The sequence below is a fragment of the Emydura macquarii genome, unplaced genomic scaffold (assembly GCF_026122565.2).
Source record: "Emydura macquarii macquarii isolate MOO-44397 ecotype Brisbane River unplaced genomic scaffold, CSIRO-AGI_Emac_v2 contig_691, whole genome shotgun sequence".
In the NCBI taxonomy this organism is placed as follows: domain Eukaryota; kingdom Metazoa; phylum Chordata; order Testudines; family Chelidae; genus Emydura; species Emydura macquarii.
In genome coordinates, this window is record NW_027130828.1 from 5,664,627 (window position 1) to 5,689,374 (window position 24,748).

At 45.4% G+C, this 24,748-nt stretch overlaps 1 protein-coding gene across 1 annotated transcript in view; it reads right to left on the reverse strand.

The window, feature by feature from the left end:
- Positions 1 to 22,466, reverse strand: part of CCDC187 (coiled-coil domain containing 187) — a 69,499-nt gene extending 47,033 nt beyond the window's left edge. The window contains exons 1-12 of the mRNA XM_067541601.1: positions 22,412 to 22,466; positions 21,552 to 21,595; positions 20,706 to 20,799; positions 18,268 to 18,337; positions 16,835 to 17,463; positions 16,000 to 16,119; positions 14,021 to 14,119; positions 7,710 to 7,838; positions 6,027 to 6,784; positions 5,552 to 5,646; positions 4,008 to 4,648; positions 2,985 to 3,084 (exon numbers count right to left, since the gene is read on the reverse strand). Of these exons, the coding sequence (XP_067397702.1) occupies positions 2,985 to 3,084; positions 4,008 to 4,648; positions 5,552 to 5,646; positions 6,027 to 6,784; positions 7,710 to 7,838; positions 14,021 to 14,119; positions 16,000 to 16,119; positions 16,835 to 17,463; positions 18,268 to 18,337; positions 20,706 to 20,799; positions 21,552 to 21,595; positions 22,412 to 22,466 (2,834 nt within the window). The remainder of the gene's footprint in view (positions 1 to 2,984; positions 3,085 to 4,007; positions 4,649 to 5,551; positions 5,647 to 6,026; positions 6,785 to 7,709; positions 7,839 to 14,020; positions 14,120 to 15,999; positions 16,120 to 16,834; positions 17,464 to 18,267; positions 18,338 to 20,705; positions 20,800 to 21,551; positions 21,596 to 22,411) is intronic.
- Positions 22,467 to 24,748: the final 2,282 nt, after the last annotated feature.

A 24,748-nucleotide genomic window follows, 5' to 3' on the forward strand; every position in this document is an offset into this window, starting at 1 on the left:
TAAAGTGAGTGAAAACAATTACTGTAAATGAATCTATAGTATCCAATTGGCTAAACCACTCTTTAATCCTCTGCAAAAAGGAGATCAGTAGAGATTTAACTAGGTACTCATAAAGATAATCAATTTAGTCTGCTTCTGTCGATGCCATATGTTACACCAATGTGTGTTCTGTGGAAGAGGAGGGGTGAGGGAAGAAAGATCTGCATATTACTTTTCTAAATGTCTTTGAGATAAATAACACCATACAAGCAACATGTCTTTAGACAGAAGTAAGTGTATAGAACTAAGCATGGTCGACTGTAAACTATGTATCGTGGTGCTTGGCACAAAAGTACAAAAGTCATCATAGTTCAGTCTGGTTTTAAATGCCCCCCTTCCTGTCCCATCCTCGTCGGAGATTATTCTACATCCTAGTAGGAATCACCATGAGGAAATGGTTCCTGACACTTGACTTAATTATTTAACGTCAGTAGGTGTTTTGCCTGGATCAGGAAGACCCATTGGTACCGAATCCTGCCAGAAGGTCATGGCTGGGATTTCAATGGGAGTTGGGCATCTAGCACCCTTAGGCATCTATAAAAATCCCACCACAAATCACTGGGAGCTGAGGGTGCTCAGCACCTTGCAGGATTGGGTCTGCTGTTAATTTCAACCCCAGAGCTTTCAGCATACATTCTTCTGCACCTGCCAAATAGAAGCTTGGTTTAAGAGTGCAAAGACTGGTCCATAAGCAGAGCTCCATCAGCTACTGACATAGATGGACCTAGACGTTAAGCTTGGAATTAAAGTTTTCCTATACCTAGGAAAAAGTGAGTAAAGGTTAGGACTATAACTTGGCCAGTTGTGCTTAGTATTTGCAGGGATCTCTGATAAGGGAAATTTCTCTTTTGCCTGCAAAATTCCCATTGGTTTCAGCTGGCGTTGGGTATGAGAGGCCTGTACCTGGGAGGAGTTGGGAAGTTGTGGGTATTCATTACCGATCAGGATAGCAAGTTCGGGGCCGATGCGTGCTGCCCTTTAAAAGTGTGCAGCGATAATTATCTACACTGGAATAGTGCTCCAACCTGAACTCTGAAATTTGGAGCCTCTGCAAAGTATATGACCTTCATTTAATCAAAGTGTTTTATGTGTGTCTCAAAAGAAAACTTACAGAAACATGCAGGGGAAAAAAGCCATCAACAGTCACCCCAACACCTTCTCAACAGCTTCTCAACACTCTAGGGCTCTCCAGCTGCACCATGCAACTGCTTAAAGAGCTCACACATTTCTGCAAAGTACACCTGGGAAGTGTTTGATTTGTACAGTGAGGTCTCCGAGAACACACAATGTGGTCTCTAATCAGATGATGGCCCTGAAACAATGGATCTTCCTTCTATAATTTAATTTAAACAACCCAGCATACAATGCTTTTTAAAACCTAAAAGGGAGAAAAGCAAAGGTGAAAAGGCTCTCTAAAAGGGTTCAATAGATTAATAGCTCTCCCTAGTGGGCAATCATTGAATTGTACCCGGGTGGTCCTAGTCCTGCAGGGCCGAATCCTGCAATGCCTTCTGGGAAGTGTTGGGTAGAACTCCACTGAAATCAGTGAGAGACAAAGGTGCTGGGCACCCTGCAGGATTGGACCCACTGCTTTCTAAGTAGCCTAAAGTGCTAGTAGATAAGGGAGGCTTTCTCTAGCCTCATCTTCCTTCACCTGATCCAGAAGTGCTAGTATTAGTTACAGAACATAAGGTGATCAATTGTTCTCTATGTCCACGGAAGAGAGGACGAGAGATCATCAGCTTAGTTTGCAGCAAAGGAGATTTAGGTTAGATATTCGACAAAACTTTCTAACGCTGAGGATAGTTAAGCACTGGAAGAAATCACTTTGGGAACGTCTACACTGCAATTTAAAACCCATGTCTGGTCCATGCCAGCTGACTTGGGCTCATGGGGCTTGGGCTAAGGGGCTGCTTAATTGAGGTGTAGATGTTCGGGCTGGTGCTGGAGCCCTGGCTCCAGGACTCTGTGAGGTGGGAAGGTCCCAGAGCTTGGGGTGCAGCCTGAGCCCAAACATCTACACTGCATCTGAACAGCCCCTTAGCCTGAGTCAGCTGGCCCCGGGCCAGCCGCGGGTACCTAGCTGCAGTGTAGAAATACCTTAGGGACGTTGTGAATCCCTGTCATGGGAGGTTTTTAAATATGTGTTTGACAAACAGCCACCAGGGATGGTCCTGCCTCAGTGGGAGGGATAGACTAGATGGCCTCTTAGGGTTCCTTCTAACCCTACATTTCTATGATTCCTTAGAGACCCCCATGCAAGATCTTGGGGCAGCTCGCCTGTCTCTCAGCTAACACTGGCGGGCCTACATTCTGTTTTTAACACGCTAACTAGATGAGAGCTATCATGAAAGCTGCGACTCTCACCCGCAGTCCCAACTGCAGATACACTCTTGTGGTACAAACCCAGCTTCTGGCCTGAGTTGTGCACGAGCCCAGGTATGGTAGGATCCAGGCAAAACTCTGCAGCTGAGTTTTGCTTTGAGTTTCTGGTCTCTCAACCTCTGCAGACTCCTGCAAACTGCAGGCAATGAGTTTGGCACTTCTTTCCATTCCCCGGGACAGCTACGAACCTCACGGAATATTGGGATAATATTTTGATGGCCATTTCAGAAAAAGATGTGGGGGTTGGGGGGAGAGAGAGAGAAACCCAGGTCCCAGTCTGCCCTAGATTCCAGGGAAGTTTTGCTCAAGATTCAAACTTTGTGGATCAGGGCCATCTCTTAAAAAATGGGGTTATCAACATTTTCCTGTCGATCTTCCTGCTCTGAACAAATTGGTGGCTCCCTAATTCCATATATTTTGTGTCAAAATCTGCCTACTTGGCAATTCTCTGACTAAGGAATAAAAAACAGTTGTACTCCATGCTGAATTGGTGCCATTTATTTTAACTGTACGTGGGGGCAAAGCATTTAGCAGAAAATAAAATAACCAGATTTGTTTACCTTCTGTTGAGGAATCTGGGAGATGGAGAGACTATGCTGATTATCGGCTTTTCTCGCAACAGGCACATTTCCACATCAGATTCCTTATTCACAGTAAAACCTTTTAAAAAGACAAATGAAGGTTTTGCATAAATACACTCTTCACAGAAATGAAATGGTCCATGTTTTGGCATCTGTTCTTCTCTCCCTGCTTAAGTAGAAGCACTTAGCTCTTATACAGCTCTCTTTATCCTAAGATCTCCAAGTACTTCAGGAAGGTGGGTCGGCATTATTATTCTCATTTTACAAATGGGGAAACCGAGGCACAAGGGGGTGGGGGAGATGGTGTTGCAGGCCAGTGGCAGAGCCAGAAATAGAACCCAGGTCTGTAGCTTCACAGGTGCAAAAAGAGGAGAATAAACCTGTTAGATCCTTATCCCAGTTTTCTAAATAGTGAACTTCTTCTCAATCCAGTCTGACCTACAGTCTTGCTACTTCCTCTATGTGCACAAGAGGAGCATACGATGGGTAGGCTGGGGAATTAATTTTACCCCCATCTCTGGAGTTCCTTATGCACCTCACCTTCCTCTGTCAGTAAGGTAGGAACTGCCTTTATTTTGGTGTATTGTAGTGCTCCAAGCATCTGGTGGCCAGACATTTCCCCCACTTGGACTCCCCTGGGAGAATTATCAGTGCTAAGTGTATAGCCATGCAAACAAATAACGTAACAGTTAGAGCTGGGCTTGAGTTGGGATGTTCTGGTCTGAGAAGAGCTTCTCCAGAGTCTGAAGGCTTCAGAGGGGATGATCCAGACTGCCCTAGCCTCTACTAAATATGGTAAAATGTTCACGTCATACATGTGCAAACAGGGCACTGGCCTAGAGTCTAGCTAGTTCCTGCTGTTTTCTACGGGGTGATTTTCAAAGGAAAAAGGGCCATTGAAAGTCAGTGAGAGCTGGGTGGCTAATTCCCATCTCATGCCTTTGAAAGCCTCCCGCTATGCTAATGTTAGTCACCCTGTTGCATCTTCTCCCCACACCCTACCTTTCCACGCATCCTCCAGGGCTTTCCCAGGCATCACAGAACTGGAGCTCCTCGATAACTCCTCACTCACAGCGACCGTGTCGGACAGAAGAGCCTGGATCCTCTCCTTCCTTTTCTGGGCTTCTGCTGCCTCAGGGCTATCCACGTAGGAAGTCCTATCCAGACCGTCCTGTGTGTGGTCTAATGAAGCCCAGAAGCCATTAGGACTCGAAACACCCAGGAGTGTTTGTATGTTCGTGGTCCTGTTTTGCTGACTCCTAGGTGCTAAAGGCATATGTTCCTCTCCTCCGTTGCCATCAGAGTCTTGTAGCCTGCTTGTTCCCCTCAGCCTTTCAGTTGCCATCTCAATGCGCTCCCCAAGCTCCCTGGCTAGGGAATGAATGGCCTTCACTCTATCCTGTGTATTTCTGTACAGAGAGGGGCTGGAAGTGTCCTCAGAAGCTGAGGCCTTGAGGCCAGATTTTGCAGTTTTCAGTGGAAGGAAAAAACTCTGGGGAGGCAGGTATGGAGCTGGAGAAGGGCAGACGGCCAGGTCTTTAAGGTTCAAAGGGCTGAGAGACCCACTTTCAGATGCCAGTGAAGAAGGAAAATCTAATGTCTCTGTTGCTTTAAGTGGTTGAGTGGTCTTTGGATGTAAGTCACTGTTTAAATGCAAAGGGGAACAACATCAGTGCGTGAAGTAAGATACAACAACAGAAGTCAAGCTGACCTTTGAAGGAGACCAGACAAAGTGTCCTCAATGAATAACTCAGCTCATGAGAGAGCGAGAGAGAGAGAGACTGATGCTCAGAGATTGGAAAATGTTTGACAAATCTAGGACTGCAGATGTACAGTGAGGTGCTAACGTCTAGGACAGAGCTTCAGAGGCTTGTCTATTAAGTGCTGTAGAATTGAAGTCTTTAATAATATGAAGCGTAGAAGTAGGCTGAAATATTGGGCTGTGCCTAGACTGCACGAAATTCTCAGGCTGTGTTTATAACTCAGTCACTGATTATTAGAACCAAGCAGTGCACGGGGCAAAGTACCATCGCAGTTGGATTGGGTTTGGTTTTTTCTACAAAACTCTCATTTGAAATTAAATATTCTTAGAGAGAGAGAGAGAGAGAGAGAGAGACCAAACCTACCAGTAAAATAACTCACACCGGGCCTTCTTTTGTGAAGATCTCTTAGTGCTTTATAAGCAATAATTAGTTAGGCCTCACAACCTCCCTGTGAAGTATCACTATCAAGCTTTTAAGAGGCTGGTAAACGAAGCACACAGAGATTACCCAGACACCTTACGTTAGTTTCAGATCATGAAACCCGGGACTCTTAGTTCCCAGTGCTCTATTCTAATCATTGTGCTTGCATTAGTATGTGAGGCAGATTTTAATGTGGGAACTGACAGCAACTGGTACATCAGACTCGAAGTCCTTTCTTGTTGCTGAGTAACCAGTGTCTTTATTTATTACAGTTTAAAACAGAACACTATGACAAATCTCCAGGACACCCTAGAAAAAGGGCTTAAGAGATGTACTTTCATATCTAGATGGCTCATATAATACCTGCTTCCCTGCTCCTCACTTCTCAATAAAGCATGTGATGTTTTATGGACCCACTCCATAAAATTCCTTTCCAGGCTCCTATTCATTGTCTGTTCCTAAAATGAAAGAACAACAATGAATGTAACTGCTAAAGAACTTTGGAACAATAAAATAGTGTTTGGTCTTCGCTCCATCTAATAGCTGGCCTACACAATCAGAACAGAGTCTACTACAGATGCCAAGTAATGAAGTTATTCTTTCAGCTCAAGCAGTGGAAACTTACGCTTTTGCACCTAAAGATCCAGAGTTCCAACCCCACGGGTAACCCATGCAGGGATCATCATCATTAGAACTTTAATTCCTGCATTTTTCCAGATATGACTCAATTTATATAAACACTTAAAATAGCCTCCAAACATGGTACAGCTGGTAAAATTTGACTTTTCCCCCCACTCTACCACCATCCTTGTTCTTTTATCTTCCTTTCCATACTTACTTGGGCAAGTTTATACTCAGACCCTGGTGTTGCAGGAACTCTTCCCCTGTTTAAAGTCTGTGCCACCCCAGAACATGATTTCTTTGCAAAGGCTTCCTTCTGTTTCCTGTACACCTCTTGCAACCTCTTAGCTCTTGTCTCTCTGGCCTGCTTTGAAGACTTTTTCTCTTCTAGATTTTTCTTCTTTCTTTCCTCAACCTTTCTGTGCATAAATTCATGAACTACATCCGGGCTGTAGGAGTGGGCTTTCCCTACATTTGCCCTCTTCTGAGCAGGCTGATTAACATTTTCCTTCTCGGACGCTTTCTGTCCTGGGCTGTTTGAGCCCTTACTTCTTGGAAGAATTGCACTTTTTCCTCTGCTGCAATTTCTTGGCTCTATTCCAGCTTTCATTATTGAGGACCTGGTCTTGTCTCTGCTGTAATCAGAGGGAGCTATGCTGCTGATTTCAGTTGAAGAAGGATTGATTCCTGGATATGGCTTTGGATCTTCTGCCTTTCTTGTTTCAGTATCTTTCTGGGGCCTTGTACTTCTGGATTCCTCACAATACTGGTTTTGCAAATGTAGATCCTTTAGTATTTGCTTTGCACCTCTAATCAGTGCGTTGCTGGCATTTTCAATGGAACTGCCTCCTGTTGTCTGACAGCTTTTATGCCAAGGGCTGCTGTTCCACATGTGATCATCGCTTTCACCAGAAGCACCATTTTCCCTAGAGCTTTGTTCCATCAGTGGGGTTGCTAGAAATTCTTTACCAGGCTCTGCAAAAGCATTTTAAAGCGACAATAAATGTATTACCTCAGAGTTACGAACACCATGGGAATGGAGGTTGTTCGTAACTCTGAACAAAACGCTATGGTTGTTCTTTAAAAAATTTACAACTGAACATTGACTTAATACAGCTTTGAAACACTACTGTGCAAAAGAAAAATGCTGCTTTCCCTTTATTCTTTTAGTAGTTTAACACAGTACCGTACAGTATTTGCTTTTTTTTTCTCTGTGGCTACCTGATTGTGTACTTCTGGTTCTAAAGGAGGTGTGTGGTTGACTGGTCAGTTTGTAATTCTGGTGTTTGTAACTCTGAGATTCTACTGTATCACTGTCTGTGTTGAACATGCTAGTCACAGAACCTACTTTCCACCCAAGGTCCATCAGCATTTGCATTTCTAACTTTGGCTTTCCTGAGGTTTGTTACTTAGCAGTAAAACCTCAGCACAGGTTGAAAATCGCTACAGGCTTTCTCTAGAAGTCAAAATCGTAAGGGCTCATTTGGACACTTCACTGGTCAGTTATATGAATGATCTGGACCTGCCATGTAAAAACCATTCAATATATAAGAGCAGTTGCAGACTCCTTATCTAAAGGGCTTTTTGTAACAACTCCATCCAAGGTCTTGGTTCAAACACGACGCTATCAACTGGCCATGTCTCCACAACCACTATGGACTCATGGTGCCAACTGACAATGTACAAATGATATTGTAACTGTTCCATGGGGCTGTTTAGTGGAGAGCTGAGGCATTGTAATGATTTTTAATCACAGGAACTTATAATGACCTTGAAGACACAATTTGTTTCTTCTTGTTTCTTAATGGGTGTTAAACCACTATTTATTTTCTTTGCCAAAATAAAAGACCAGGATCTTTCCCCCTGCTCCCTACAACACAGAAGCTACAGGTAACTGTACCTGAGTCATTTTTAGGGGTCTGCTCTTCAGATGTGCTCTTTAGCTTTGGAAATTTAGGAGGTGGACCAAGCAACTTTTTAACCAGCTTCTGACCTTCTCGCCATGCAGAAGCACCAATCAATTTGGACCCTAGAAAACAAAATAAATATATACGTGGGTTTTCTTTCTTTAAAAAAATAAAATAACACAAAACGGGAGGGGGGGGACACCTTTAACTTTCTTATAAGTAAGTTTCTAAGGGACTGCACTCAGGATGCTGGGTGTGGGGGAAGCTCCAATTAGAGAGTCAATTTTTCATCAACACTCTGAAATTCATGAGACTATAAAAAATGTAAGGTCACTTAAATATTACACCTAAACTCGCTATTACAGTGTGCATAGTGCCCTCTTGCTGAAACCTGAGACTCCCTGAATCCTTAAAGATACCAGATAAAGCAAAGCTTGTGAGTTTCCCAAGCCATAGCTATTGACATGTGCTGCAGGAACTTGGACACAATGGCCTGGAAGAAGGTATTGGAGGTGTTAACAGTGTTGCCACCTGTCCTGGCTTTCCCCGAGTCAGCTCTTCTTTGAGGTAGCTGTCCAGGGATATTTGCAAGGGTTCTTGCTGCCAGCTGTCCAGTTTTAGATGCTTAGGATCATCCCAGATGTCCCATTTTTTTATACCTCAGAGGTGGGAACTATAGGTGTTTAATGGAAACGTGATTTTATTTTTGGTTATTTCAACCTCACTTAGAGTAAACTAATTTATTTTTAATCAGGTGAGAATCAGCAGGATACAGTACAGGAGAATCAATGAGCCATGCAGCATGAGAGGTTGTGTATAATGCAAAAATAAATGATACAGCATGAGGCACAAATGAATAATTCTTCCTTAATATGTGGTGTCACATAATAGACAACATTTATCAAAGTTTTACTTCATAATTTCAGATTATATTCACGGGATGCCAATAACTCCTACCAGTATAATTATGTATTTATACCAAACACCTCGCCAGCGGCGTGTGAAGTTGGCTAAACAGACATATTTTTTCCACATGCCCCTGAAGTTTTCCATGGATAAAAGTTTTTAACAAAGTTATGAAAACGTTTTAAAGGGCTGATTCTGTGAAGGTGTAACAGACACTGAGCCTTACGAAGGTAACTAAAGATACAGATGGATGCCAAGGGGCAAACAAGCAAAAGAGTCTAAGGATACATGCCCACTTTGAGCTGGGGGGTGTGATTCCCAGCTCAAGTAGAAATACTCCCTCTAGCTCTGATCGAGCTGGCATGCTAAAAAGAGAGAGAGAGAGGGGCTAGCTACCCTGAGTACACATCCATTTGACGCCAGATGCGTGTGCTTGGGGCGGCTTAGCCCCTCAGACTGCTGCAGCTACAGTGAGTATTTCTCCTAGTCCTGGGATTCACGTGTAGACGTACCCTAAGGGAGTTAGGACCCAACTCCCACTAGCTTTCACTGGGAGGTGGGTACCTAGCTGCCATTGTAAACACCATTAAATAAATCTGGCTTGTTGTTAAAGCAGCATTGGGGGAGATTGGCTGCTTAAGGGATTTATACCAAGATACTCAATTACCCTGTTTAAGTATCAGCTAGAAGATACTGGGCCAGATCCTCAGCTGGTGTAAATGGGCACAACTACATGGAGCTACACCCATCTACACCACTTGAGCCTCTGGCCCTGTATCTGCTTCACCCACAGCAACCCCTACTACCATTCTGGGGCATCGGGCTCACCACTAATTCCAGGGGCTCATCTTTGCTAGACAATTAGGTCGTGTTAGAAAACGAATCTTGTTAACAAAGGTGACATTAAGCACAGTGTTGCAGTCAATGTAGATTAGGAGACAGGAAGAGCAACAGCCACAGAGCGACTAACATCACTTCCTGCAGCACCCTGTAGTTACTCTGGAGAACTCCAGTCCAGTCACTGACCAGACCACGCAAAGTGTGGCTGCAAACTCTAGCAACAGCCCAGGGGTTGAGACTGATGGATATTCTGAATCAAACCGCTTTCTGGCCTATTTCGCTATCGTTTTGCAGTAACAGAAATGCAGGCGGTGGTTCTTAGTATGCCCTTTTAGAACTCAAACATCTGTCAGTTTCTCTACATGCAACGGACAAAAAATAAAAATGGCTCTAAGCACTTTTCCCTTCCCCAGCGATGTTTAATTGCTATTAAATCTTTATTTTGTTTAATCTGCACAATTTTTATTAACTACAGAAACTTGTGTCAAATTCAAGAACAGACTGAATTCCTGATGAAAATGCCTGCTAGAGGGAAACCATCTTAATTTAAATATTCTGCAAATTTTTTTTTTTTTTGCTTTCTATGAACGGATGAATATTTTATCGCTATTGTGACTTAACTTTTTGTTAACTACAGCAAATTTATAATTCATCAAATTCCCAAGTACTTTGCCTCTGACCTCTGACCCCTCATTCATCTCTTCTTAGCCCTGCCCTGGCTTCCTCACTGACAGAAACTAATGGCCAATAAAGACATCCTGACACTGGCAGTTACAATGATGAATGTTTCATATAGCATGGTCTTATTATGACCCAGTCTCTGAGGAAGATCAAGCCATTTTTCAAGCAATCCATTAAAACAAAAAAAGGAGGGAGAAGAAAATTATTTTATATTTCATGCATTTTAAATAGCGCTTTGGAAACAGAACACACTACGCTGCTACATTCATAACCTCATCTGCATAGTGTTAGATGTGGGATGCTTTTGCTTTTTTTTTTTTTTTTTTGAAGTCCTGCATTTCTAGGATTTTATGAAACTTTGTACGCTTGATGATGTTAAATACCTCTGCTTTCAATAATCTGCACATCCAGGACCCTTTGCTTGTTTCCTACAAAGTTTCATAGAATCCTAGAAATGTAGGGCTGGAAGGGACCATGAGAAGTCATCTATCCAGCCCCCTGCAATGTGGCAAGACCAAGTAAACCTAAACCATCCCTTACAGGTGTATGTCCAATTTGTTTTTAAAAGGAGTCCCTTGGAAGCCTATTCCAGAGTTTACCTACCTTTCTAGTTAAAAGCTTTTAGTAAAATCTAACTTACATCTCCTTTGCTGCAGATTAAGCCCATTGCTTCTTGTCCTTCAGTGGACATGGAGAACAATTGATCACCCTCGTCTTTATAACAGCCCTTAACATACTGGAAGGCTGGTATCAGGTTGACCCTCAGTCTCCTCTTCTCAAGACTAACCATGCCCAGTTTTTTCAACCTTTCCTCATAGATCAGGTTTTCTAAACCTTTGATCATTTTTGTTGTTCTCCTCTGGACTCTTTCCAATTTGTTCACATCCTTCCTAAGTTGTCATGCCCAGACCTGGACACAGTACTCCGACTGGGGACTCACCAGTACCAAGCAGAGCGGGACAGTTACCTCCTGTGTCTTACATACAACACTCCTGTTAACACACCCCAGAATCACATTGGGTTTTTTTTTTTGGTAGTTGCATCACACTCATGGCTTATATTCAGTTTGTGGTTCACTATAGCCCCCAGGTCCTTTTCAGCAGTCCTACCATCAAGTCCTACCAACTTTGAATGCAGCTGTTTCCAAAACAAAATGGTGGCATTAAATGGACAAAGTGGATCGATTTCAAGAAGAAAATGTTGTGCTTAGAAACAGAGATGAGGAGAGGGTGGGGTGTGGTCTAGTCTTTAAGACTCCCACTTCTGCCACTGATTTGCAGTAAGATAGTGGATAAATCATCCACCTTCTGTGCACTTCAGTTTCCCAGTCTATAAATAGGGGTGATGGTCCTTTGCATCCTTTGTGGGTCTTACCTCATTAGGGTTTGTAAAGTGTTTGGTGTTCCCTAAGTCAAAGGTGCCGTAGAAGTGCAAGGTATTGTTAAAAACTAGGGCAAGGATTGTCAACAGAGCATGAGGAAAAGGTCGTGCTCAGCTGCCCCAGATGCCTTTGAAAAGCCCCGCCTATATTTATTGCAGTCAGAATACTTTGAAAGTCTATAGCAGCTTGTGCAGAAGGGTCTCAAAGCACTTTGCAGCTAAGCCTCTAAATATCATTGTGAGGGTGTCTACGCTACTGTGTCCCAGTAGTACCGGAGTGTAGATGCTTCCTACATCGACAGAAAGGTTTTTCTGCTGCTATAGTTAATCAATCACACCGAGGCAGGAGCTCGGTCAATAGAAGAATTCTTCCATCGACCTACTCACATTGACACTGGGGGTTAGGTCAACCTAACTACGGGGCTCTGGCTCTGGATGAGACATTTTTCACAGCTCTGAGCACCATAGATAGGTCCATCTAATTTTTAAGTGTAGACCAGGCATGACAGAATATCACACCTCACCTAAACACAGCCACTTCTGGGGTGCAGCAGCACAGCTGTTCTAACAATGTCGCAACACGACAGTTTAGGAGAGAAAGTAACTCACGCCACACCCTGATAAGGAGTCTTGGGTAAGCAGAATGTCGTTATCTGTGTTGTAATTTGGCCATGAATCTAACCAACATCCCTGCAAAACACTCCGTGGGATTTCCAATGACTATAACTGCTCATAATCTTGGTTGTACCAAAGACGGCAGCCCAAGAGCACAATATTCCCTGGAGCAGAGGTTCACAAAATGCAGAGAGAGGAGCATCAGCTACTGAAATGTCTGCCCCACTTCCTGCAGTGCTTGAGTGTGACTCTCTGCCGCTGGTCTCCTGATTATAGCCCCAATTCAGGAAAACATCCCTGTCCGGGACAGCACTGGGGCATATAACTAAGTCCCATTTAAGTCAATGGGACTTCGCAAATGCTTAAAGTTCAGTGCATGTTTATGTGCCACCCTGAATAGGCATGGACTTAAACAAATATTTCAGTGCTTTCCTGCGTGCTGCCTGAACAGAACTGTGAACACGGATCACAGAACAAGACTGCCTGGCGACAGGTGCTCTTAAAGTTATACAAAATCTTCTAGGAAAAAGCCAATGCTTATTGCTTTGATAATTATGGAAACCTGAAATGCCACTTGGATCAGTTGCCATGTGACCCAGAGAGAAATAAACCAAAAGCATCCACTAATGTACTAAAATCACCTTTACTGGCATTTTCAGTGGAAGCTGGTTGTCCAGAAAGGATGACTATTAATTCCAACTATATTAGTTGGATACAGTGGGATTTTCTATGGTTAATCAGACTAGTCACTAGTCTATATAGTCTGACCTCTGGCAACAACAAACACACACACACATTGCCCAACTTATTGTCCAGTGCTGTACACGGGGGATAAAATCCATCACCCTCTGACAGACAATCCACTAACACTAGGAAGTTAGTTCTGCGTTCACATCTGGGTGAATTTATCAGCCAGCAAGTGACTGCTGATGATGATTCTAGCCAAAGAGATTGAAAATGACCGGCCTTATTTTGAGACGGTTACTAACATGCCAGTTTCTTGGCACTACACTGCATGAAGTCACCCCGGCTTTTTCATCTTCACAAAAACAAGAACGTGACCGCTACCAAAATATTTTTCTTCAAAAGGAGGCCTACAGTAAAGAAGAATTTAAAAAAAGAAAAGAAAAGTGAGAGACTTTAGAAATGCAGAAGAGGCAGAGAAACCCTTCTATCTTCTAACCATCACCAGACAATTAAGGACTGATGAACACCCCATCTAACCTAATAAGTACTGATCATTTTTTATTTATTCTTGGTACTTTGCAATCATGGATATCTTAAGCTCAGCTACTGTATGTGTGTCTGGAATAACATGGGAAATGGTCAATAATAACAACATCAACACCTAGCTCTTATCATCTGTAGATTTTAGAGAATGTTACAAGGGAGGGTAGTATAATTATCCCCATTTTACACATGGGGAAACTGAGGCACAGGAGTGGAAATGACAACCCTAAGGTTACCTGGTAAACCTGTGGCACAGCTGAGAATTGAACCCGGGTCTCCTGAGTCTGTCTATCCACTAGGCAACACTCCTTTCCTATCGACTGAGCACTGAAGCTGAGCCTTCTGTTTTTATGCCAATTTTTTAATTGTTATGATCTCAGCCACCCCCCCACCAAATTTTCACTCCTGCCCTTATTTGTCTGTTTTATCCACCTGTCCCATTATGTCACTGTCTTTGTTACTTCTGCACAGAATGCCTTGTCCAAGGAGCCATGGTCCTTGACTGTGGTTCCCAGGAGTTCATGTGTATATAATGTATAACATAAATCAATAACATGAGATTTTGCCAGCTGGCCGTTTTCTTAAGCACTTTTGTCCATTTCCCCCTATTAATCACTGTCATTGTGTCAACCCAAATAATTTGCCTCTTTACCTTTCTCGTTCAGTGTTTTCTCAGGGACAGGAGACTTGGACGAACTCTGGTTTTGCTTGTGTTTTTGACTCCTGCTCGTCATGTGTCTCTCTCTTTGGTCTTGACCCATGGAAAAAGACATAGAAAGGACGGAGCTTAGAAATGCAATCAAACTACAAACATGACCCCTTTTGCTGATGTACCAAACACTGTGAAATTAACATAGACTTTATACCATCAAATTAGTGGCAAGTTTCCACAAGCTGTCTTTGCATTGCCAGCTGCATTCCTAGGTTGTAGATGATTAGTTGGCTTTCACTGTTTATTGTGATAGGCTTGTAGAAGAATGGTTCAGAATTAATATAGTACCAAGTTGCAACATTTAAAGCAAGATCAAATTCACCCTGAAGAGGAAGGGGTCTTTCCACTGATCCTCCCCCCCTTTCTCGCCCAGCCATCCTTTAGCATCTCTTCACTTTCATCTGCCCTATTCTTGAGGTCCTGCTTTCAGCCAAGGACAGTCTTTAATGGGCTGGAGAGGCCTCGTGAGTGGCTCCTCAGCACACTGCGGACCAGAGGACAAGAGAAAGACCTCTAAACTAAACCTACGTCTTCTGTGTAGCCCTTGGTCCATGTGATGGCTTTGTGGCAGTGCATACCCCCAGTCGCTCACTGTCATATGCAAGGAATCGGTTTTCATAGAATTCTAGAGGTGAACTTAAGGTTACCCTGGCCGGGGCCCCCACCCCCAAGCTTTCTTTTGCTTTATCTATCGACCTTGGGTACTTATATGATCCCTCTGACGGGGTTTAACCTCTTAACCCACAAAGCTAGTGAACACAGCAGATTAGTCATGCTCTGCACATGGGGAGGGGAGTAGCTAATTGGCTGCTGGCGAGCACGGGCAGAGCTAAGCCGTAAGAAGTGGACGGAAGGAGCGCGGTTAGGAGGGAAGAGACTGCAGAGGGGTTTCTCTGGCTGCAAGAAGCCCAGGCTAGGCAACAGAGACAGAGATAAGGGGGGCAGTGCACAACAGGGGCAGGGTAGGCTCCTATCCGTGAAGCTCCAAGACGGGGGGGTTTGCAGGTTCAAGGAGAGGACTGTAGCAGCCCAAGGGGGCAGAAGAATTATCCAGATTCATTTGGACTTGTCTGTGAGATCCCAGCAGGGGGTTGAACTTTGTAACTTGGCCAGAGGGCTGAGCCACAGATGATCTGAAGCTGGAGGCAGGCAGGAGGCACAGAAGATAGCGGCAATTTCCCACACTGCTGCAAGAGGGCGCTCCAAGGATGAGTGAGCCCAACCACAACCCCCATTACTAGAGTATCTGAGCCCTTCGCAGTGCGCGGTGTATTTATCCTCACAACATCTCTATGAAGTAAGGCAGTGCTATTGTCTCCACTGTACAGATGGGAAACTGAGGCATAGAGCGACTAAGGCCAGGTCTACACTACAAACTTTCGGCGGTATAACTATGTTGCTTAGGGGTGTGACAAATCCACACCCCCTGAGTGGTGCAGTTATACCAACCTAACCCCAGTGCAGATGGCGCTATGTCAGCAGGAGAGCTTCTCCTGTCGACACAGCTACTGCCTCTCACAGAGATGGATTAACCATACTGGTAGTAGAAGCTCGCCTGCTGGCGTAGTAGCGTCTTCACTGATGCACTACACTGCAGCTTTTTAAGTGCAGACCTGCCCTAAGTGACCTGTTCACGGTCACATGGGAATCTCTGATAGAGCAGAGACTTGAACCCACATCACTGGAGTTCCAGGCTGGCCCCCTAACCACTGGGTCACCCTTCCTCTCTTCTTCAGCCACTCTAATGTCAAATGACCCAAGTAAGGAGGGTTCCACCACTTCCTTTGTGAAGACTATCACCTCTGACTAGTGGAAAGGTTCTCTGCGTGTTCAGTCCAAATTTCCATTGCAGAATGGATATATTACGAATGCAATATCCCGTTGAGCAAATAGTCCGTTGTGCTATTAGCAGCACTAACCTGAACGCTTGTTTTTATAATCCCCACTTTGTCTGGTGGTGGCCGATTCTTCAATTTCTGATATGCCCGTCTCTTCCGCGGCAGAAGAACGAGCGACCGTCACTTTCACAGTACTAAAACCTAACCGAATGGAAAATGAAAAGCAGTCACTCTGCAGTGAGATGTACAAGCACTCTTGTCCGATGCATGTGTGCAGCTGCTAAAAGTAGATGCAAACTTATCGAAACCAATTCCAGCTCATATCTGACTTATATACTGCCTGATACTGGGGTGACAATGTGGATTCCCAACTTAGTTTCAATATCACTTGGTCTTGTCAACACTGAGTGATCAAACTGTGTTTTAAACTAAATCAGTCTGGGCTGGTTTAAATTGTGTTTAACACAGGCTCAGGGAAGATCATGGGTTTGGTTAGATTCCCCACCAAGGGGACAAGTGGGGTCAGTTGCAGGGCAAGGAATGCATACCAAACAGAGTGTGTGGAAGGTGTGATGTGGATATGACAGGATGGTGTGGAAGCCAGGGAGTTAATTATTGCTCATGGGCCCATTTCTTGTATCCCTATGCCCGCAAAGCCTGTAAACCTCAGTTACCAGGAGTTAAAAAATGCAGGGCTCAGGGGGAGAAAGAAAAAGAAGCTACTGGATAAAACGCCACCAAGAACTGACCTTTCTGTAAATGCCCGTTCTAAAGTCTGGTATCAAGGGCTAGAAATACGTGCCGGGAAGGGGGAAGCTTCTATTGCTAGCACCTGCTGGGTCTTGCACGGCTGTCGCCCAGCCCAGCATGTGGCCCTTCTCAGGCAGCCCTCGGTAGCTGCCAGACGAGTACTGACCTCTGTAAACTGGGACTGGTGGAGCAAACGCAACTTTGCGAACCTTCCTCTTCAGGGGCCGCGGATGCAGCAGCTCCCCGGCGCAGCCAGCACTTGGCTGCTTCACTTCCTGAATCAGAAGTTGGTGTCGCTGCTTCTGCTCCCGAATTCTCTCTCTGAGTCGCTCTAGCTTGTCGGGGGATCTCCTCAGTCCCTCCAGCTTCTGAGCAATGGGACTATTGCAGGGAGTAAGGGAGCACATGGCAGGCGGGGCTGATGTGTCCATGGGAGCCTCTCTCCACATTGCACAGGGGGCAGCTGGGCATTGCTTGCTGTCCTCCGGGGAAGAGGGCAGATGCTGTGGGGAGCGGAGAGCTCCCTCCATCTGTTCTGTGGGGCTCTTCTTGTCTGTATTTACCTGGTTGCTAAAACTGCCCCAGCTTTTCAGGACGCTTCGTCTTTCTGGAGCAGACCGAGTGCCAGCTGCAGCTCTGCCACCGTGGGCTTCCGTTCGGCCAGGGCTGCACGTCGCAGAGGTTGGCTCCCTGCTGCAAGGCAGATGCATCGTTCTGGCTGACCCATTTCTCACATCATGGCTCTCCAAGGAATGGTTCTTTGGCCAAGCAGGAGAAACACTTGCACGGTTTTCCCTGTTTAGAGAGAAGAAAAGGAGCCTGAACAACCTGAGCTCTTGGGAACTGAGTGATCAAGCTGCTAATTACATTTCTTACTTAAACACTAATTGGAGTTTCTATAATCCCCTCCATTGCAGGATCTCAGAGCCTCACAACAATCATGATTCATCCATATAACAGAGGGGGGAAACTGAGGCACAACAGATCAGGGATTTGCCCAAGATCACACAGCAAGTTTGTGGCAGAGCCCAGAATAGAATCCCAGAGGTCACCACTCTGACCACTTGGCAACACTCATTTGCTTCATGGTGACTACTCAGTCCTCCTGATTCTTTTGAGGAAAAGGAGAATTTCCCCATTGACTCTGAGCAGTGTTGAGTCTCTGGCACACTGCGCCGTTATGGTGCATCCAGTAGAAGGCAGTAGTGCACATCTCTCACTAAGTTCCTTATCTGCAAACTAAAGAAAAGAAGGAGCAGTGGGAGAATCTACAAAAGGAAGTAACTGGGGAGGGGTGGGGTTATTACAAGCCATGGTTAAGTTATTCAGGTTGGCTCGTCACGATGATTAACTAGTCTATCAGCACGCTGGCTCAGCATATCCCTGGCCTTGCTGGTGACATTTCTTAGGGTGTAACAATTTGGTAACCTTTTGGTTCTTTTTTAAAACAAACAAACAAACCACACAAAACCAAAGTTTAGAGCTTAAAAGACTTTTGCTCTTCATGGCTGTCTGCGTCTGAGAACCTTAAAAATATGTATTAATTAAGCACCTGCAGCCTGAGAAGCAGATATTGTTCACTCCATGGGTGTAACTTACCGGCAGGATAGACAGCTCTCCCCAGTCTTGATTTCATTTGAAACGGTTTCCTCTTGGCGTCTGTTACTTTCTATACCACAACACAATCAAATCAATGAGCGTCTGAGGGTTTTCTTGAACTAATATTAAGTTTGGCTAAAGGGAGCACAGTGGACTTTCGTGGGAGCTCTGCCAAGACCCGCTGCAGTTCCACCCATGACAAATAGTCCAGAGTAACAAATCCCTTTAACGGGCTAGTCTGGACTTGGCGCAGTCTTTGTGGTTCTGGCAGGGCTGTTTCTGGGTTTGCACGTGAGTCAGTTTGCTCGTTGGTGTTTTGGCAAATAATGGCCTTAAAATCTCTCCTGTGCTGCTCAGAATTTTGTGTCAGTGTTTGTGTAGCATTTAGTGTAGGCGTGTTAACCCTTTCCAGGCTCCCAGGACTGACCGCCCCAAAATGAAGGGGAAATGCTGACCCCCTGAAATAGATGGTGCAGTGTGGAGGGTGGGAGTGGGAGAGCGTACATCACTGTTCGTTGTTTGTACCGTGGCAGTGCCTGGAGGCCCCACCCGTGGAGCAGAGCCTCACTGTGCCAGGAGCTGTACGAGCATGAAAGTAAAAGGGATCCTTGCTCCACAGAGCGCATGGAGTGTCCTCCTTTCACAGCTCCAGCGCAGTGGCACTGCAGCGGTAGGCCCATTATACACTGTGCGCAGCATGGTGGCGGCAAGGAGCAGCAGCGCTGGTCGTCCCACTGCCCACTCAGGTATGGCCCCAGGCTCCTGCCGTCATGACAGAGGGGCTACAGGGCCAAAGCTGAGCCGCGCTGAGACCCCTGTGCACCAGGTTGCAACCCACTCGCTCAGTTTTGGGCCCTCCCCCTCCCCGCATCAAGATGGAGGCGCTGCGGGGCTGAATCGGAGTGGGCGCACTGGGGGGCTGGTGCTTCTGTTCCTAGCTACTGCTGTGGGGCCAGCTCCTGTATCCGGGCTCCCCTGGGGACGTGCCTGGCTGCGCCCTGCTTCCAGCAGCCCACATCCCTCTGATGCATGGGGAGTGACACAGCACCCGGGCAGGCCAAGCTCAAAGGCAGGGGCTGAGCATGGGGCGGGCTCAGTGGGTGAGGCCCGGGGGCCAGTGGCGGCAGCAGGGCTGGCTCCGGAGGGATCGATTGTGGGTAGCGTGGGAAAGATTCATCTGCACCTGTGTGGCAACTGGGCAAGACTCTGGTCTAAGGCTAGGCAAAGGAGGACAGCTAATCTACCCAGAAGTGTTCCCCAGCCGCAAGGGACACGGGGCCTGAGAATTAGCTCACTGGAGTGTGCGGAAAGGCTCCCATTAGGTTTGCTGGGGTTTGGCGCAGGCATACAATCTGCTGTTTGTAGGGCACATTCGCACCCCGAGTTCCCTCCTCTCCTGTGCCGACTACCCCTCTCCTTATGAGTTTTCTCAGTCCCCTAGCTCAGCGCCGGAGGAGCCCACGCGAAGCCCATTGACATCAGCAGGGCTCTGTGGAGAGGAGGGTCTGCCATCGTAGATCTGAACGCAGGAGCTGGGCCAGAGGGAGGAGGGCTGTTCTGCTTGTTTCAATGGAGCATGCGTCTTGCCCGCCATTGTTATCACACTGCGTTCAACATGCTGCTGGGCTTCGCTGCTACATCCAGCGATGGAACGGCTCAGAACCTGGGTGTCATTTAAACCCCAGGACTGAATTTGAATCCTCATTTCCCTGGTCTAATTCTAACTCTTGCTGGGAAAAAAAAAAAAAAGGAAATTCCTCTGCAAAAGCAGCCAGCAAGGCAAAGCATCCATTTCCTTATAAGTGATCGGCTTCCACAGGCCTTTTTTGCTTTTCCCATTAACAAGACAAGGGCCTGGGAATTAAGTTGTCACTGTGAGAATGGAGCAGAGCCCTGGTACTTTGGGAAGAAACAGCATCCATAAACACAAAAAAAGTCATCAGCTTAAACATTATGCTGCCAATAAACGCACACTTCTGAAAACAAATACCTAGGGAACGTGGAAAATAAAACCAACAAACCGAGTTCTTGTCACTGTGGGTGAAACTCCCTGCGTCTCTCCTTATCCTCTTTTGACTTGTAGAGAATGATTTTAAAGACTGTCCTCACTGCAGTAGAAGTGAGTTTTGACTCAGAGATAACTGTCTTGCTGTAAAATCCTAATGAAGACCAGGCACAGGTAGCTTTTACCTTGATGTGGCTTTTTGAGATTAACACCATACCGCCCACCTGTCCTGACCTCCACCGCTGACCTGCCACAAGGATTTCACCTCCTTAGCTATTGTGATGTAAAAATCACACCTTTCTGCAGTGAAAACAGCTCCCCACAGTTAGTTCTTTCTCACTAAGAGCTGAGTAGCTTTCTCTGTTGTTTTCCCCTGCTGGCTGCAGACAATCAGTCAATGCCAGCATTGTTTCTCCGGTAAATCAGAACTCACCGGGGCTCCTTTCGCATGGTTGCTTTTTCCTGGCTTTCTGAGCTTTGGCACAATTCCAATCTTCATGGTCAAATTTATTTTCAATCCTCTGCAACTGTAAAAAGGCAAATTTCCTTTTCAAATGGGACATATGCTGTATTTCTCTGGTAGCCTTTTGCTGGCATATGTTGCTTCTCTGATTAATTTTTTCCTCCCAGCTACTCGGCATGTAAACACTGGCATGTCTAGACATGTTACTTTTGGTATTTTCTACCGTTGGAAGGAATGCAGCTGACTGGAAAGATAAGAGACAAAAACACCTTTCTCCATTACCAACACTTGTCTTGTATGCTTAATAGATACTAGACCCAATTCTGATCTGGCTTAGAAATGTGTAAATCAGGAGTAGGCCTACTGCAGCCAAGAAAGCAAACACACCAGTGTGATACCAGTGCAGGCCTTGATCCTGCAAACACTTATACGTGTGCGTAACTTTACTCATGAAAGTAGTCTCATAGAATCAATGGCACTAGAGTTAAACACATGCATAAGTGTGTGCAGGATCGGGGCCTAACCTACTAATACCATGCTTTACTATTGCCACAGATGATCTATACCTGCCAATAGTGAGGGCAGAGAGTGAGGGCAGCAGCTTTACTGAGTATGCTCAGTACATGCCAAGCAGCAAGTCTGGGGGCTCCCCACCATGCATCGCTTCTGACTATTGCTGTAATAACAAAAGAGGACACAGCTGGAGATAGAGGGTGAATACCTGGCCTCAGTGAAGTGCGGAAGGGGACGTCAGGATTTCAGCCATTTAACCGTGGTGCTTATCTTAAGAGTCAGATTGCTACAAACCTCACTTACCACTTCTTTGGCTTTGCGAAGACTCTTCCACGCCAGGGCCACATCTGGGGAAAGAATAAAGATGACAGTGATGCACCAGGGCACAGTAACATGTCCCGTTGACAGAGTTCATCTCCCCTCAATACAGTTTAAAACTGACTCTTGCATCTGCAGAATTCTTGGATCACTGAATTGTGCCCTGAGAGAATAATTCTAGCTCCTGGGTTATTATTTTAAACATGTTTTAGTTCTGTTGAGATAATGCTCATTGGGCCAGCTTACAAAATGCTTACTCAGCAAAACTTCCATCCAGGTCAGTGGGGAATTTTGGCTGTGTGAAAACTGAGCTGAGTTTGCAACCTTTATTCCTGTTGGGTCAAACTTACTTACTTTGGTGCCAACTAGACTACCTGTGTGAAAGCAGGTTTGCAAGATCAGGCATTGAATCTGATTACCAAAGAAGAACTTCAATTAAAAAACAAAAACCCTGTGTTGAAGTGAGGTCAACACTCTGCCGCACCGCCCACCGCCACCGGGGGTTGACCTTGACTAGTAACATCAAGGTAAAAACTTTAGTGCCTGGATTCCATTAGGATTTTACACTGAGATAGCTATTTCAATATAAAAACACACCTGTCTTTTGCAATGAAGATACAACCCCTACGGAGAAAGTGAAACAGTAAGAAAGGTTTTTAAAAACTGATGTGAGAATTCTGTTTGTGTTACACAGTACCGGTCCTTATCTAGTAGATATTTAGTGATGGTAACTAAATGCTGCAGGCTTCTTTTATTTTAAACCAAAGATTTTTACTTAAAAATAGATCTGTCTTTTACCATATCTGTTACCATATACCAGCACTGGACATTCATAAACCAATTACCTGGTAGCGGGGCTGATTCTTCGACGGCAACACTGCAGTCCACTTTTAAAGCCATGCTGCAGCTTCGCTTAGCTGGAATCCATCTCTGGAACAGTCACAAAAATGTGCTGGTCATTGATAATACTTCTATGCTTTGAATATGCTTAAAATATTTCCCCTTGTTTACAATTGCTGACCATCAGTAACAACACATAGCTTTTAAAGACCACATTAAAGACCTCTGCAGTGTTTGCAAACATTGACTGTTTTCATTAATCCTATCAGGGCCTTGTGAGGGATGCAAGTGTCCCCATTTCACAGATGGGGAAGCTAAGGTACAGAGGGCAAATGACTCAGGATACCATGGGTGGTCAGTGGCAAAGGTAGGATTAGAAACCAGGTATCCAATTTATTTGCTTTAGTCACTAGACTCTGCCACCATTGCAAAGCAAAGGAGTTAATGGATTTAAATCTCCCCTCTCCCCATTGTACCCTACCAGTCCCCAAATAACCAGTCTGATACCTTACTTGCCTATAGTAACATTGTTCATGCTTGTAACAACTCCATGACCAGTGGGATCTGTGTTCTTTGCCCAGGAGCTGTGCAGAGATCACATCCCAAACGCACCACTTCTCTCCAGCCCTTCACAGAAGCACTTTGGAGATTGTTCCTCACCCCTCCAGGCTGATTAACCCCAGCAGCTCATTCCCAGAGGGGCTGGGAGAAAAGCCCCTGAAAAGCATCCCAATCTTCTCTGTTCTGGCTGCTCCCCCACTGCCGCCGAGCCAGGCTGCTGCCGTTCTGCGGGCACCCAGCCACCTGGTGCGTGAAGCTGAAAGGAAAGGTAAATTGGACAAATGAAATCCAAGTCCCGCCCCCAGCCCCTCCTGTGTAGGCACCACAAGGGGTGGGAGAGGCAGAGCAGCAGGATCCCGGCACACCACACCTTTGTTTGAACTCTTTGTTGGGGGAGACAACATAATGCAAGGCTGCTAGGGGACTATGGAGAGAACAAATAGCAACAATATTCTCTGGCCACAGAGCGGCTTGAACACTGATCTCAGCTTGCAACCATGTGGCAGGGTGCCCAGGGCTTTTCTTGAGAAGTCGTAACCTACCCACAAAGATGGGCACCCTCCTGGGGTGATGGGCACCCAACTCCTGCATACTGCCCTCGGGAGACGGGCAATGGTTTGAAAGACTCTGTTCTGAGTAGTTATCAATGGTTCACTGTCAAACCAGGAGGGCGCATCTTGTGGAACCGCAATGGGATCAGGCCTAGGTCTGGTATTAGCCAATATTTTCATTAATGATTTGGATAAGGGAGTGGAAAGTATGCTTAGCAAATCTGCAGATGACACCAAGCTGGGTGGGCTTGCAAGCACTTTGGTGGACTCAATTAGAATTCAAACCGACCTTGACAAAGTCTCCATTTGTCTGAATTCAGCTAGATGAAATTCAATAAAGACAAGTGCAGAGTACTACACTTAGGAAAGAAAGATCAAATGCACAGCTACAAAAGGGGGAATAAATGGCAAGGCGGTAGTACTGCTGAGAAGGATCTGTGGGTTCTGGTGGATCACAAATGGAATATGAGTCAACACCAATGCAGTTGCAAAAAAGACTAATATTCTGAGGGTGTATTAACAGGAGCATCATATGTAAGAATTGGAGGTAACTGTCCCACTCTACTCGGCAATAGGGAGACTGCAGCTGCGTACTGTGTCAAGATCTGGGCACCACACTTGAAGATGTGGACAAATTGGAGAGAATCCAGAGGACAGCAACAAAAATGATAAAGGTTTAGAAAACCTGACCTATGAGGAAAGGTTAAAAAACTGGGCATGTTCAGTCTTGAGAAGAGAAGACCGAGGAGGGACCTAATAACAGTCTTCAAATGTGGTAAGGTAGTTATAAAGAGGACGGCGATTAACTGTTCTCCATTTCAGCTGAAGATAGGACAAGAAGTAATGGGCTTAATCTGCAGCAAGGGAAATTTCGGTTAAGTGTTTGGAAAGACTTTGTAACTGTAAGGAGATAGGTAAGCTCTGGAACAGGTTTCCAAGGAAGGTTGTAGAAGAATCCTCATCACTGGAGGTTTTAAGAACAGGTTGGACAAACCCCTGTCAGGGATGGTCTAAGTTTACTTGGTCCTGCCTCAGCACAGAGGACTGGACTTGATGACTTCTCAAGGTCCCTTCCAGCCCGACGTTTCTATGATTCTGTGATGTGAGGTAAGGAGGAATTCAGGGCCCAAGGTGGGCAGCAGCCCGGGAGCTTTCAGATTGATGGAAAATACAGCACTGGAGGTGGGCCGTTTCATAGGGTGCTTCAGAATAACAAACCCCACAGCACTG